The sequence below is a fragment of the Delphinus delphis genome, chromosome 11 (assembly GCF_949987515.2).
Source record: "Delphinus delphis chromosome 11, mDelDel1.2, whole genome shotgun sequence".
Classification (NCBI taxonomy): Eukaryota; Metazoa; Chordata; class Mammalia; order Artiodactyla; family Delphinidae; genus Delphinus; species Delphinus delphis.
Genome location: NC_082693.1, coordinates 51,546,772 through 51,563,370, shown reverse-complemented (window position 1 = coordinate 51,563,370; position 16,599 = coordinate 51,546,772). Strand labels below are relative to the sequence as shown.

Sequence of the window (16,599 nt, the reverse complement as noted above, 5' to 3'; positions counted from 1 at the left end):
TCATTTCTCCTCCCGAAGTAAACAAATCAACAAAATGAACCAAAAAATTAAACTCAAAAATTTCAATAACAAATAATACTATACCGAAACTCTTCTGTTAGAGATATTTAAAGGTGAATCATCTGTGAGCAATGGCGAACCCATAACGTGTTTCCCTAGAGACGAGTCCTTGACAACAGTATGTCTCCTGTCAAATTATTTAACAGAAGCCTAGGCATCAGCATGGTATCATTCCTGCATTTTCACCTATAGCGTTATCATGATGCAACTTGCCAAAGTCCATGTCTTAAGCACAAAAACATACACAAGCTGCTGAAGATTCTGCTGAGATGAGGTGAAAGGAGAGTAATTCTGTAAATGTTTCCCTTCCCTCCAACCTTTCATATCCCAGGAGGCCTCTCCTGGGGCCTGGGGTATGGGGAGTCGGACTAGACCCACTGTCAGAGCTCCAGCTTATAAAGTCCACACCAGATAAAAGGCCCTCTGTACAAACTACAGACACATCAGCTGGGTAACAGAGCAGCCTATGGCAAACTCCAGTGGATGGTCTCTGCATCTGTGCTAAAAATAAGAGAAGTCTTTAGGAGTCAGAGAGGAAAACATTTTTATAAAGAGATTTTATTACATAATTTCTGTATACAATAGACATAGGAAAAGGGTTTATAGTGAAAATTCCATGTCATTTTTCAAAAGTTTTGAATTGCTTGGAGAAAAATTCTTACAAAGCTATCTAAGGCAAAAGTAGTATTTGACCTTTAGAACAAATGCTAATCCCTTTCATCATATTCCATATTTAAAGCAAGGCATTTTCAATTCAATTAACATGGAGAGACTTTCAAATCGCTATGTCATTTACATTAAGAGTTTAAATTCATCTATAAAGTGAAAAGTTTAAACACATAGAAATGTTCTCTAATACAATACGTACTGTTGCTTTCTTCAGATCCATTCCACGTGAGTGTATGGACGTACTTTTTTACACACCAGCAAAGAAACCTGCGTCTCCTAACGGCACAGTGAGGGCTGGAGTGCAGAGAGGGAAAGTCCCATGCGTTTCCCATGTTAAATGGCATAACTCCCACAGATCACATACACCTCGCCATATTGACTCAGTTCATTGCACTCCATATCCTGCAAAAATAAATCTAGTGCTCGACAGCTGACATTATTGCTCACTTACGTTTTAGTAATATATTTCTTTAACATAAGACAGAAATATACTGAAATTCGATACCACTTAAACTCAAAAGCAATCTGAAATTCAACCACATGATGCATACACCCACTTGCTTTCTGCCATGGATGTTGCATTTTTCTTAAAGTTGGTACTGGAAAATGTGGTAGAAGAAAAACTGGCTTTCCTTGAACGAAGACTAAGCATTAGAAGAGGAGCTTTTTGAGGGGAATGTTAAGCCCCACAATAAAACTGGAGGAACAGTGAGAATCCAGAGTCTCTGGGGAGAGGGAGAAGCCCCCGTTTATCTTCCTTGTCTACCCCAACACTGTAGCTTGTGTCCAGCAGACCCCGCAGCAGGCCACCGCCTAGAGCAGGAGCCACGTGAGCCCCCAGAGGATGGACCGCACACTGGGACAGGAATGTCCTGGGAGACCCACTTCTTTGGGGGTCCTTGGGTCGCTGGGAAATGTTGGGACTCCTTTGGTGAGGTCGGGAAAGACTTCTAGGATAGTCTGGACACCGAGGCTGCAAGGGTCTTAAATTCAACGTCTCACTTCTAGAGGGGAGTGACACTTGCGAATTCCAGAGTGACCCCAGGGCCTGAGGTGACACATCTGGGAGCGAGGGAGAAGAGCATAGTGCCTCTGGAATCTCAAAGTTGTGGCCCACATGACAATGACGAGCCTCACCAGGAGGTGTTTTGAGAGACACAGAAGGATGTGGACGTGACCACGCTGACATCGATTGATCACAACTTTTTATTTTAGTTTCTCATTATTTCTTTAAGATTGTCAGGTGTTCCTCTTTCTTATTTTGGTCTTGGTGCTTATAAGGAAAGATGTCAGTATTCATAAGCTATCGAAGATTTACAAAAAAATTATTTTTTAAAAATTACACTTCAGGATTAGCATTCAAGGCTACAAACACAATATATATCAGTCATAAACCATACTTTCACGCCTGGTGGCCGCAATACCCATATATATCACCACTGCTCAGAGCTGTAGCAACCTTACGGTGCACGATCCCACCGTATGGATGGTGGGACATCCATCCCACCAGACTAAATGTTACACGGCAACTGAGCGGAGCTTCTTAGAGTAAAACCAGCCATACTGCTACAGAGAAAAATTTCTGGCTCTTGGCCCAACTGTTTCCATACCAATCAGCTAAGTCACCCTCCTCTCTGCTTCTTTCCATTTCAAATGCCTGGGCTTCGGCCTTTGAGGCAATTAGAACCAGATCAGTTTAATTTTACAACACTGATCTTCATTGTATAGCAATATAGTAATTTTCCCCTGAGAGTGTCAATTATTTTGCAAATATTCTAAGTCGTGTTTATACATAAAGAATAGGCATGGAGAGGCTAGACAGCTTGTCCCTCGTCACACAGCAGATTAGTGTCAAGGGTGGGATGTGAGCTCCTGGCTGTTTCTATTTTAAGCCCCAATGTCCTTCCAGAGGTCACCTTGCCCTGTGCACAGGTCCCCCGCCCTCCCCTCTGGGCTCCGTTCCTTACTTGCTCTTCAGAGCACTGGACATCTAGTACCCAGGCTTCCTCCTCAACCTTCTCTGCTCTCTCTTACTTCTGCTGCCTTGATGAAGTGTGCTGTCCCCAGTATTTTACCTTACGCAGGGAATTCACCAAAATGCCCTTCCAGCCACAGCTGGTATGAGGTGTGGAGGGACAGACTTACAGAAGGCAATGGCAGGTGCTCTTCTTTGTGAATTTTGGACAAAACAGGGATCAACATTTTACGGTTATCTTACATTCCAATGTTTTCAACAAAAAATAAAAATAAAATAAAGGCCTAACCATGAGGTAATGTTTGCTTCTCTGCCACAACACTCAGTGTGCCCCCTCAGATCTGGCAACAATTTAACATAAGGAAAGACTTTAGACATTCACACCCTTTGCGGGAGAATAAAGGACCTCAGCCCAAACTTGCCACAAAGCTGAGAAGTCTCACAAGACATCGCTCCACCCTTGTCTTAGGTGGATCTGCACACATGCCTCCAGGCCGTGTGTCTCGCAGGTCTCAACACCCTGCCCCACCGAGCCCTGGTCTCCGCACTGCAGAGGAGATCTTGATTTTCATGTCTGAAGACCAAGCACCTTCTGCCTATTGAGCAAGGAGAAAAAAAAATCGAAAGAAGCTATGTAGGCGAAGAAAGTAATGCCGAAAGCTATGTAAGTGGCTCGTGAAGAAGTCTCACAAAGCTACCTCCGAGGTTCACTAAAGTTACAAACAGTTCCCGATCTAGTCAATAGCAAAATGCATTGATGGCCAGGGCCTCTGTTTAAGCAAAGGAAGAAAAATATCAATAGCATAAAACTGCTCTTCTATTTTTGAAAAAATATATCTGAGATAGACGCTCTCGAATTAGTTTTAATAAGCTGTGCATGAAGTACACTTGTTTCCATCAACTCCTCTACAGCTCTGTCTTGTCGCCCTGGGCCGGGCTGCCCCCTGCGCTGTCCCCACTGGCGTCGCTGATCTCTGCAGGTGTGAAAGACAAGGACGCAGAGTTTATGCAGTATCTTTTGCCGGTTGGACGAGGTCCATCGTCAAAAATGTGCCCGAGGTGAGCACCGCACTGCAAGAGAAGGGCAAAATGTTAAGTCAACAGCATCTACAAAGCCGGCTTTGAGGGGAACAGCAGTTTAAATGGATGACCGGCCTAGAGAGAAATGATGGAAGCCATCATGGATGATTTCTAACCTGCCTGTCAATAGCTGCAAAGATGGTTTCTGGCAGGTTTTGCACCACATGCTGAGAATAAAAAGCACTGGAATTGTGCATATCAGAAACCATTTAGGAGCCACTGTATCTTCTGATCTGTGAAGCCACTCAGCCCGCTGAAAAATGACTGCAGTAGTTTTATGAATTGAGTTGACCCTTGATCTGGACCTCTGGCACTGCTTTTAGCTTTGGATGGGTGGCTTTCAGATATGCAGAAGTTCACTGTAAAAGATACTGTTTAACTGGCCATGACGGAGGTGACGTTTGCTTTCATGGGCAGTAAAACTTAACATCAGACGAGCATTGGATGTTCTTGGAACCCAGCAAAGCAATAGCAAGACTCAACAGATTTATGTCACGGTCACCAAGACTGCAGTGGGGCAAAATGGAAACGTCACTAGTCCACGCAATCGGTTTTTCTGGCCTCCAACAGGTGTAGTGCCATGCGGTCTGCCTTACCTGCACAAACTGGGTCACGTGGAGAAGGAATAAGCTGTCGAGCTCATTCCATGCTACTGACTATCCAAAAAGCTGGGGAAGGAGGAGAGGCAGAGAGTCCAGACAGAGGCAGAAGGAGGGATGGTTGGTTATGACGGTGTTAAGAGAAATCCAGCCCAGAGAAAGTGTCTCCAAAAAGCCTGGCTCACTGAACAGAGCCCGCACTAACTAGTCTGCTGCTGGATTCGGCTCCAGGAGATAAGAGCACAGGCCACACTTACCTGTCCCCCACCCTCCTCAGCAGGGACAGGGCTGAAGGGTATGGGGACGTTAGTGCTCCACATTCAAACAGGCTGCAAAAACACATCGTTCGTCATGTAACAGAGAAACCAAAGCCTGGGGCAAATGACCCCCGTTCATTCATTTCACAAATATTTAGGGAGCGCCTGCTACATGCCAGGCACTGTCCCAGACTCTGGAGGTACAGGCAGTAGCCTCATGGAGCTTACATTCCAGTGGGGGAGACGGAAAATACAAAGGAAATTAGGGACCGTAAAGCACAGTAGGTGGAAGTAAATGCTAAGGAGCAAAACAAAAACGAAAATGAAAACCAGAAAGTGCCACAGGTTGGGGGCTGACATTTTAGGTAAGGTGGCCAGGGGTGGTTTTTCCGGGCTGGCTTTGGGATAAGAACCTGGAGGAAGTGAAGGAGCGGATATCCAGGGGAGAGCATCTCAAGCAGATGGAGGAGTCAAGACTTAGGCAAGAACGTGAGAGAAGAGACATACAGATGATTCATTAATTCTTCTCATCGAGCTCGTTTGGTGTATAAAACACTCATACATTGCAAGGAAGGAAAATAGGAGACGATGAGAGAGAAGTGAGGGATGGTGCTCATTACAGTGGAAAGAACCAGAATCTCAGTTTCCCCATAGAAAGTACTAAATTCAATTTTCGAGGGTCCTCTAGTTATTAACGAATAGCACAAATAGCAGCTTCAACTAGAGGGCACTTCCACGGGAAAAGTGCATTCTTATTTTACTGCCAACATACTGTGTCAGCTTATTAAAGAACTAAAAATGAACCCTGAACTGATTTGATCTGTTGCCTGGAAAATATGAAACAGGCCTAAAAAACAAACCTTGCATTATTTTACCACATTTTATGCAGGTTTAGGTAATATCAAGGCTGACAGCTCAGATTGCTTTCCCTTTCTATAAACAATGGAGACCAAATTTTCAGGCATCAGCAGCTAAGATGCACCAGTAAAAATACACATGCTTACCCAGTGGACACAGGAGAGCACCTACTTCTGCCTGCCAAAAGAGTCAGCGTGCAGGCCGACAGGAACTGGTGCTCTCGGTGACCAGCACGTGTGCACAATTATTGATCTCATGTGCAGCTCCGGCTCTTCAATCACCTGGCATCTGAGAGGTGGCGTTTTCACATAAAAGCCTCAGATAGTTTTTTTGGTTTTTCTTTTTTTTTAATGAGAGAATACAGCTATCTGGGCAAAAATAAATGATATTGCCTTTATTAATCATCTTGAGCATATTTAGAAAACAGTTCTCTTTACCTTACTACAAAGATAAAGCATAGCAATGGTATACTTGAAGCCATTTTGTAGTATGTATTTTCCAAATCATTCATTTCCCAAATCATTAAAAAAAAAATCCAAATTAGAGTAATTTAATCTGTTGGACTGAGTTGGTTATCGGCCTGCAGTTTCATTTGAATCAATGAAACAAGTCATTTCAATAAGAAAAACACAGATTCTAGACCCAGGCAACAGAAAAAGGGAGCGGGATGAGGAAGAAGAATTATAGTGGGGAAAAGGCAACAAAGATCATTGGTAAATAAGTATCTGCGTTGGTGATGGGGTAGGGAAACCCTCAGAAATGGTAATGGTCCCCTAAAAACAATAGTGATAGCTTCATCATGCTTGCACAAGGTGTTCTGGAAGATTCACTCCAGGCTCACATAACTGAGGGAGGAGCAAGGTGTTCATTTAGAGCTGTGCCACCACATACATGCCCATCCGGTTGCCTACAAAGTTGTAAGGCCGTTTGTCTGAAGGAAGCCTAACCACACAGTACCATTTCTGCTTCCTCCCAGGAGCACCTAGCCTCCCATAAAAGAACAGTACCTGGTTTCTTTTAAAAGTGCACAAGCCCTGAAGGCTCCTCCCTGAGGGGAACACCCATGGAGCCCATTCTTTCCAGCTTCTAACCCTGGTGGAAGGCTACGGTGATGAACGAAAGTTGTCACAGATGCACTGTTTCTTTAGCCACCTGGGAGCTCCGCGTCCCGGCCCCAGCCAGCTGGCAGTGTGCTGGGATCCCTCAGCACACCTGGTTGTAACTGAAACAAACTGGCTGCCCAATGAAGAAATCTCTGAAACCTGCTGTTAATGATTTATTTCCGGGTATGATCTTTGGTGTGCATTTTGAAAGTTGTTTTAAAATGGTTATGTATTTCTTTCTTTTACAGGTAAAATACAAACTATGACTGAATCTTCCAGCTCTTATTCTGAGGAAGCATGAGATAAGCATTGTTCAAAAGAAATAATTTAAATTCCCACGGGAATCCTTTATCACCTAAGCCTCTCACTCAGAAAAACTGGCAACTAAAGAACCTGTAGAGAACCAAGGGAAAGGACCCCCCTCAAAAAAAAGAAAAGTGATTGAGCATCAAATTTACCATAATTCCTTAAAATCTGACTGCAATTCTTAATTGTGTGCATGAGAAACACAAATAGTGCATTCAACACAGTTACATATTTCTGCACTGATATATTTCCAACTGTCCTGGAAGGTTTTCTCCCAGCTACTCCTAGGATGTTTGGGGTTTTATTATTATCATTTTCTCTTAAGTGTTTGATCTACAAGATGAAGCAGTTTCAAAGCAGGGCTTTTACACTTGGGCACATGGGGCAGGATGGGAAGGAGAAAAGAGTTTTAAGAAGGAAAGCAATTTACTTTGCCAGTAGTATCCTGTTTTCTCCCATCGTTATCAAAGACACTTGTGTGTAAGTAGGGCTCTTTTCCTCTGTGCTTGTGATATTAATCTTTTGCCAAGGAAATGATTGTGAAGTCACCAGTTTAGCATTATGATTTTACTGAAAGATCAAGAAAAAGAGGGGCTGTGAGTCTGAAATCCTATTGTAACACATGGGTGTCTTTAATCATCAGCAATATATGAGTTGTCATCTGCAAAAGATTAATAAGGTTTGGGGTTTTACCAAAAACTGCTTAACTCTTTTTTAAATTTTATTTATTTATTATTTATTTTGGGCTGCATTGGGTCTTTGTTGCTGCGCGCGGCTTTCTCTAGTTGTGGTGAGCAGGGGCTACTCTTCGTTGCAGTGAGCAGGCTTCTTATTCAGTGGCTTCTCTTGTTGTGGAGCACGGGTTCTAGGCATGCAAGCTTCAGTAGTTGTGGCACACGGGCTCAGTAGTTGTGGCACACGGGCTCTCGTGGGCTCTAGAGCGCAGGCTCAGTAGTTGTGGCACACGGGCTTAGTTGCTCCGCGGCATGTAGGATCTTCCTGGACCAGGGCTCAAACCAGTGTCCGCTGAACTGGCAGGCGGATTCTTAACCACTCCGCCACCAGGGAAGCCCAAAAACTGCTTAACTCTTGAAAAATACTTTGTATTGGTGGATATTTACCTTTCTGTTGATTTGGCTGACTTAGAACAAATTAATAAGGATCTAAAACAAACTTAAGGGACTCTACCATAGATTCAAGCAGTAATAGCTGCAGTCATAAATAGAGTCCAACTTGGGTAAACTCAGGGTTCTTCCTCAAAGATTATTACAAAAAGTTAAGTGATTTATTGGTCTCCCATTTGCTGCAGATGTAGAATTTTGATCTAAAGAAGGAAGAATCCCCCAATTATTTCCAGGAGAGACTTACTTCACTGAACTACAGCTTAAACCATGCAAATCTTACCTCTTTGCACTGAATTTAAATTCCTGACAGTGTTGCCTAACAGGCTGGGGTTGGAGGCTTAGGAAGAAGCTGTCAAGCAATTACTCATAGTAGTCAGTGAAAGTGGAATAGAAGCAATATATTTTATCGCTAACTAAAAATGTGAATTAAACGAAATTAAGAAAAATTCTTTATAACTGGAAATTGTTAGGAAATTGCTACAGCCAGGGGGAAGATACATACGCCCACCAAAGTGGAGAGCCACTGCAATGAGAAGCCTGCGCACCACAACGAAGAGTAGCCCCCATTCCCGCAACTAGAGAGAGCCCGTGCGCAGCAACGAAGACCCAACTCAGCCAAAGATAAATTTAAAAAATTAAAAAAAAAAAAAAAAAGGAAGAAGAAGTCACTGGACACATGGAAAAACTACAGTGTAGTATAATGAGGTGGTAGGTACGGCTCCCAATGTGTTTATAATTCTTACCCAAACATGAGGCCTAATTCACTGCATGGTGTGATCCATATCACAATGAAGAAGAAGGGGCAGGGGAGGAGGAGAAGGGAGGATGGGGGAGGGGAGAAGGAGAAGGAGAGGAATCCTAAGTACTAAGGCAAGAATTAGAGACCCATACACCAAAAAAAAAAATCGCCATATTGCCAGGCAAGCAGGTTGAGTCTACTGGTTCCATCCACAGAAGCTCAGTTTATTTGTGTAAGTTGGCAGTAAAAGGGTCTACGTGTTTAGATGCTCCATCTTTACCATAAGAAAGAAGCATTCCACATACCATGTCCAACTGAGAATGTCTCTAAGATACTGAAAACATCTAATGGATTCTTTATAACACAAACCCCTTTCATGCAATGCAGTCCAGAAAAAGGACAAACCATGTGAATTCAAAATACAACAAGAATTTTAGAAAGAGGAGAAGCAAACCAGACAATTTTGCCATACCATGTCACCATCCAAAAGTTTAAAAGAAAAAAAAAAAAAAAAAAGATGGGAGAAGTTGCATGTAGGAGAAGAGACTTCCTAAACTGAAAGAATAGAAGGTAAAAGAAGATAAACTGATAATGAAAAATAGTGTTAAGGGTGAGAAACTAGGAAATAAGATACAAGTGGTTACTCTAGTATGGAAACCATTAAATCAGTTTTTTTCCCTCGAGTCAAGATAAAAAGGATGAATGAGAAAATGGACAAGAGAAAACTAAAGAAAAATGTAATACAAGAGGAAAATAAATGTCTGTGTCAAACACAAATTAGAAGACAAAGAAACTGAAAGGAAAGACACCCAGAACACTTTAGCTTAGTTAGCTCTTAGTGCACTGTGGGGCAGACATGTCCGCTCTGTCCACACAGGAAAGAGTCCAGCAAACATATTCTTTGGGGCTGGAACCCAATTATTTTCCACATGGTACTTACTTCTCAAAGCATGCCTGTTTACACATGCGTTCATGGAACAAATTTCCCTCTCTCTTCTCTTTAAATTTAAGAAAGAAGTGGAACAAATATCCCTCCCTCTTCTCTTTAAATTTAAGAGTTTTATTTAAGAAAGGGTCACTTTCTAATGTGAGAAATAAAAGTGGTGGAAAAAGAAGCTGAAATGGAGTAGGTCAGTCAGTGTTAGTTCTTCACTCAACTGTTAGGAAAGGACCAAAGAATAGTTAACAGTCACCTAGGCCTTTAACCAAAGGGCTGAGAGCTATGCTTGGGTTAGCTTGGTATCTGCTATGAGTGTTGCCTAATTTGGGCACAGTCTGTGGGTTTCATTCCTCTGGTCACTGTAGGACATCTTCCTAATGGTCTTGTCTTGACTCCTACTGGTGTTACCTCAGTGGCTGGCACAGAGAAAGGAGGAAGTATATTCTAACTGTGAATTATAACAATTAGTCACAAAGACATCAGAGTAGGGCCTGAATGAAAGGTATTATCTTATGCCCCACCTTTTCTGTCCCTTTTTTATCTGATTTTCATAGAACTCAATGTTTGAAAGTGGGTTCTGAGTGAAGAGGAAAGTAGCAGTCATATAACAGTCCTTAAGGCAGGTTAAACAAAGAAAGAAAAAAACAACCATTAGCCTTAAGAGAGGTTTACTAAGTACTATGTACCTAAGTTACAAATTACTGTGTACCATCCAACCTCACTTTTTTGTCAAGTATTTTAGATTCCTGGGTAGATATTCACAATTTGCTTCTGTGGCAGTTATAATAAAAATTCAGTTGAATCCAAAACTGAATTGAATTTAACTGCTGAGGGATCAGAGGATTTGGGTTTTTTTTTTTTTTCTTATTTCAATATGACTCTTTGTGGTACATGTGTCTATCTATCTAACTATCTATCTATCTATCTATCTATCTCTCTATCTACCTACCTACCTCCCCTCTATCTACTTATTTATCCAACTGAGCACCATAAAGAGCTCTGGAGCTAACTGCCCAAATTCAAGTCTCAGATCAATCTATGAATATCTACACAAGTGTAATTGCACTCCTTGTGCCTCCGTTTTCTCAAGTGTAAAATGAGAGAGAATAACATTATCTAGTCATAAGGTTATTGTGAACATTTACCAGGGGAGTTTTTAAGAATGTTGACGTTCAGGCCTCACCCAAACCAATTAAATTAGAATCTCTGGGGGTGAGACCCAGGATCAAAAAGTACCACCATCTTGCTCAGACTCAGATCTGAGAAGCAAGAGTGAACTGAAAATGTGACTTGGATAAAATATAAAGCCTGCTTTTCAAGGGAGGGAGCGGTCCTCATACTCAGAAGACAGTTAACTTGCCAACCTTATTTTAAAAAAATAAAACAGGAATTCATCAGGTGGTTAGGTTCAAACGAATCTCCTTCCCTACTTGGTAGTAAATATGCTACCTACTCCCTAAAACTCATGTGCCTGATGAAGGGGGTTAACGGTCAGGCGGAAGAATGCTGAGGGAGGCCCACGTGGCAATCCCTTTGCTATCACAGCTGCCTGATTGTGCCCCCTCTACCTCTGATATGTACTGTACAAGAGACAGCCCCCAACAAAACACTCTGTAGTATCAATGAGTTCCAGTGCCACAATACTCAGACTTTATATTTCACTTATTTAAAGCAAGTTAGGGCAGGACTACCTACTCTAGAATAAAATGTGCAGTTGCCCTAGTTCTAGAGAACTAGAAGAGACTATCTAATGTGCAGCTGCTCTAGAACTAGAAGGTTCTGGCTATGTCTCTGGGCTTAAGCACAAAACCCCCAAAAGTTCAAATTTCTTGATTGGGATGACAGATTAACTATATTTTTGCCTTCTGCTCAACACACGTTCATTTTCCCCCTTAGATCCAGCACTAATTCAGTCAGAGCAGGGTGGAAGGAACTAACTAGAACATCCTTGTAAATGAGGATAGGTCTATTCCTAGGAGAAGTAGAGAAGGAATTACCTTATCACACATTCCCTCTCTGCTCCCATACAGCCCACCACTGAACTTCCTCTTCCTTCTGCCGCTCTCCAACCTCCCTCCTCACATCCACCCAAGGAGAGCTGTTTCTGGGGTCTTTGTTGACCATGTTGGGATCATTACCATTAGAGGTATTATAACTGAACAGTGAGTGCACAGAACTGCAGGGAGAGGGGGATTATGTGAACAGATTATGTGAGGCCATGTGATGAAATCTTCACATGCCCTAAGAATGACCCATTCCCCACTGTATTAAGTCAACTGAAGATGATTTTTCCTACCAATGATTTTGTTTAATAGTGTTGAAGCCAATGACTGACATTTAAGTTGACTTGCTAAACTCCTCAAGACTGAGATGTCATTAGGACTTGATAGAGACTTCATTGTGTTTGTCCCTTTTGTGATGGGTCACTTGGCCTTAGTTGCTATATTTAGTACAACCAGGAGTCTTGAAAGTGCTTGCAATGCAGAGTGAGCATCATTTTGGATTTTCAGGTGGGATTAACTCACCTGAGAGCAGCTGGTTTCCACCCTGTGCATCCCATAGGAAAAGTCATCTGTGAATGTGACTGCATCAGAACTGATCACATCGTGGAATGAAGGCCAACCTGGGACAGAGCAAGCACAAGAACCAAAACAGAGGAGAGAGAGACACATCCTTGGGTTAGAAGGCAATTTTAAAAGAAATACTAAGCATAGAATGGAAATCTTTAGTATATGAATCATGCTTAACTTTTTCAACCTGAAAAAAAAAGGTCGAAGACTCAATGTTAATATATTTTGCAAGAATGCAACTATTTTTTTTTAAGAATAACCTTTTCCTCACATTCAGATTACAGTTGTATTGGGATTTTATGTTTCATGAGACTCTCTTAGACCTTCCAGTAGTTTTTTTAGCGCATCCCTGAACTTATAAAGCTCTCTATCACCATTTCCTCTTCTCTCTCTTATCTTCAGAGTCACTGGGCACGGTCCTGAAGCACTGTGAGTTTTACAGTGTGATGTTTTCCAAAACACAATCCAACTGGTCTGGCTGTTAATTTTTCAACTATTCCATGCTTCTTTAGGAACCATGTTTTTTTAGTACTCAGTTTGGATAGTTAAAATATATTTTTTTAATTCTGTTTTTTCCATCTTAATCTAATTTCTCAGGATAGGGGTTATCTGGAAAGCATAGGTTCTATCTATTGATGGGCAAGAGGCTTGCTTACTTCATAGGAGAGTCACAGAGCAGTGTTCCTCAGGCATCTCTGGGTAGCGCCTTCTCTCAAATAGCATCTTGTTCCAATTTTCATTTAGTCTAGTGATTTTTTAAATATGCACATGGCTTTAAGAAACCCAGTGGTAAGTAGACCATAAGACTGTACACATGTTTATGGGTATACAGTCAGGTTTTATGTTCAGTACTTATGGGCATGTTTTTACATGTTTCCAGAAAATATGTCTGGAGTAACTGAGTTGAAGCCTGTATCCTCAAAATGATGAAAGAGGTGCAATGTTGCTGAATTGCTTGTGCAATTTTTTTCCTTTTTCAGAAGCCAAATTTTTCCTATAGAAAGGAGGAAGCCCTTTAAAAACTGAGTGCCTTGTGTTAATACACCTTTTGAAAGAAAACGGAATGCAAATTTCCACAATATGATTTCCAGTTTCAAACAAAACAAATTAGCTCAGGCCAAGTTTTTACACTAAACTCCCCCAAGCTCCCCTTCCCCCCCTTATGCAACAACATAGCTTTGGTAGTGCTAGATTTAACACCCAGAGTTTAAACACTTTCCAATTCTTTGATTTGACTTCGAGATTGCTACAAATCACTAGGAAAACCTTAACTCTGTCTATATAAGATAATATTCCACAAAACTTAATTATGCTAAGAAACATCAGTATCCTTAAGAAAACCTGTTTCTCCCCATTTTCTAAATTCCAAAGAGAATCTGAATATAGTCTGGCTTATAGTATTTGGTTTTTAATGATTACTTGACACATTGAGGTGCTCTTCTTTGTTCAATGACAGAAGTACCCATTGATAAAGAGAAATTTAGTGGTGATGCTTCAAGACGTTGAAAAATAATTTATCCATGAAAAGAAAGAGAACATTCTGTTTCTGTTTTTGTTTTTTAAAGCTCCCATGTCTTAACTCATTTGACTACAGTTTATAGCAACTAATATTATGACGGGACATATTTGATTCAGTAGTAAACAGGTAAAGAGTTAGGAGTTTTTGTTTTTATTTTAAGTTTACCCTAAAGCTACCTCCCTCCCTCCACCACATCCACATTTTCCTATTTCTAGAATTTAAAATAGGTACGGAGAAATATATATGTATTTCCCATGCTACCTCTGCATCTTAGGTATACTTATCTTGTTCTATTCATCACAGTAGATTTGTGATTTGTTTTCATGCTTTCTCCCTGCTTGGCTGGTGAACATTTTGAAAGCGCTGACCTGAGTATACTCACAGCCTACCATGGTGTACAGCACAAAGGCACAGCTGAAATGTTTATTAAACGGATTTTCCACTAACCTTAAATAAGAAAGTGGGATGAATAATTACAGTACACCACAGAGTCCCATAGAAGAAGGAAAGAATATAATCATACTCCTTCTTTACAAGACCAGATTAAGGAATATCAATGCTACTTTCTCACTGGACTTTCCGTTTTGGCTCACTTACTATAATTAAGCCTCTCCATGTAGGTGAAATAACCTTATTATTTATTTGAGGTAGTAAAAACACATTGACGATCATCTAGGTCACTCACTTTACCGGGTTTTTGGGGGAGAGGGATGGGGGAGCAGAAGGACAAGTTACTTGCCAGTGTTACTCAGGCAGGAAGTGGCAGAGCCAAAAATAGAATCTGAGTATTCTGACTTAGTCTAGGGCTCTCTTCTTATGTTCCACTTTTTTCCTCAGTGAAAGGCTGAGAGGTCAATCATTTGAACACTCTGGTAGGAAGGAAGCTGAAGGTTTTGAGAAATATGTTTACGGCCAGTCTGGATTAGTTGATAGATACACTGTTGCACTTAAGAGCTTCTAGGTGGAAACCGATAATGAATGTACCCGACAATACCTATTCTCTCACTTTCTAAAGACCAAACTGTTCAAAGGAAAGTCCAAGAGTAATGATATAAATCATGTAATGTAGCTTGGGATATAGATAAGTTTTTTATTCATTTATCTAAAACAGCCAGGAAGACTTAGAAGCACACCCTTAGGCAATAATATTGAGAAAACTGTCCATTCTATTTGGGGTTTCTTAATTCTAATTCTTTCCTAATAATTGTGAATCACTGCCTACTAAAGATTTTGGGGAGGGAAAGGAACTGCTTTCAAATGAGCTATGAAACCATACAGCTATACATTTTGCATCCATGAATTAAATATTTATAAAATTTTCCAGAAGACCACATTCAAGAGTTGAGCAGGGTGATGTGGGGTGACATGGAGTAAAGGTTCTCAAAAGATTTCAATGTTTCTGAGAAAACTGTTTTGACACTTGAATAGTTTACTTGTTGTTTACCATGGTGCTATTTAAACACTAGAAGAGGGCTTCCTTGGTGGCGCAGTGGTTGAGAGTCCACCTGCCGATGCAGGGGACACGGGTTCGTGCCCCAGTCCGGGAAGATCCCACATGTTGCGGAGCGGCTGGGCCCGTAAGCCATGGCCACTGAGCCTGCATGTCTGGAGCCTGTGCTCCGCAACGGGAGAGGCCACAACAGTGAGAGGCCCGCGTATCGCAAAAAAAAAAAAAAAAAAAAAAAAAAAGCACTGGAAGAGACACCAAACATCCCAAAATTCATAGTGTCCCTTTGCACTGTAGAAGGAATACAGTTTTCAAGATGGAATATTGGATATGTCACCCACGTCTTAACTGGTGGGAGACTGACAAGGAGAGCCATGTTGAAGTCTATAACCTCCTGTATGGAACACATTTCAAAAGAGAATCACAGTCAACTTCATCAATAAGGTTAACAAAGGAGAATGTTGAGTTCTTTTGCTACATCTCTCAGAAAAAGAGAAGCTCTATAGAAAGAGAATCCAACGGAAAGGTAAGTCCTATTGACAAACTAAGAAGGACCTTTACCCAAGAATAAATTGTCTTATGACAGAGAAGCCACAGTGATGACAGCACTTTGAGAGCGGAATTCCCTCATCATGTGAAAGTATTTAAAGGAGGAACTCTTCACTGCTGTAAAAATCCTCAAAGGAAACCCTGCCCCCACTCCTAATAATAAGGAAAGTGCTTCAAAGGGTGATAGGCAAAGACTTGAAGCAATCTGGGTCTTGTTGAGAAAATTATCTTGAGCAAAGTGCGGGGGAGGGGATGTGTTTTTGTCAGTTTTGACATTAAAGAAAGATCATCCATCCTCCTTTCTCTAGGATTTCCCTTTTGGTCTTCTCATCTAACAAAACAGTATTTGTTTTGGATGTATTCCATACACTTTTTAAAAGAAAAGTCATGTGAAAACCTGTATAAACAGCGTTGACTCACCCTACCCCCAGTACATCCCTTTGCTTCTATTTGAAAAGGCTGGATATGGGCTGGTTATCATTTTATTTCCAAGAACATAAACTGTACCTTTTAGATTTTAGTCTATTATTATCAAGAATATCTTATATTCTATGTTTTTGTTTTTTCACATGCAGAACTATAACAACACAAACTAGAGAAGATGACACAACGTACAAGAAAGCAAGTAAATTACTATCTAATTAAAACATTTAATTCTAATACTAGCAGAGTTCTCTAGAAAATGTTATCTTTCTCAATGCTTTTTTGTCTCCTTTTTCCAAAAACTCCCCTCAACTCTGGAGGGTGGCTGTTAAAGAATATTTCTGATTTTAAGAGCTTAGTTTAAGAGCTTAGCTTAGTTTA

At 41.1% G+C, this 16,599-nt stretch overlaps 1 protein-coding gene across 1 annotated transcript in view; it reads right to left on the bottom strand.

The window, feature by feature from the left end:
* Positions 1-602: 602 nt before the first annotated feature.
* Positions 603-16,599, bottom strand: part of MSRB3 (methionine sulfoxide reductase B3) — a 164,160-nt gene continuing 148,163 nt past the window's right edge. The window contains exons 5-6 of the mRNA XM_060025169.1: positions 12,236-12,333; positions 603-3,775 (exon numbers count right to left, since the gene is read on the bottom strand). Of these exons, the coding sequence (XP_059881152.1) occupies positions 3,611-3,775; positions 12,236-12,333 (263 nt within the window). The 3' untranslated portion in view covers positions 603-3,610. The remainder of the gene's footprint in view (positions 3,776-12,235; positions 12,334-16,599) is intronic.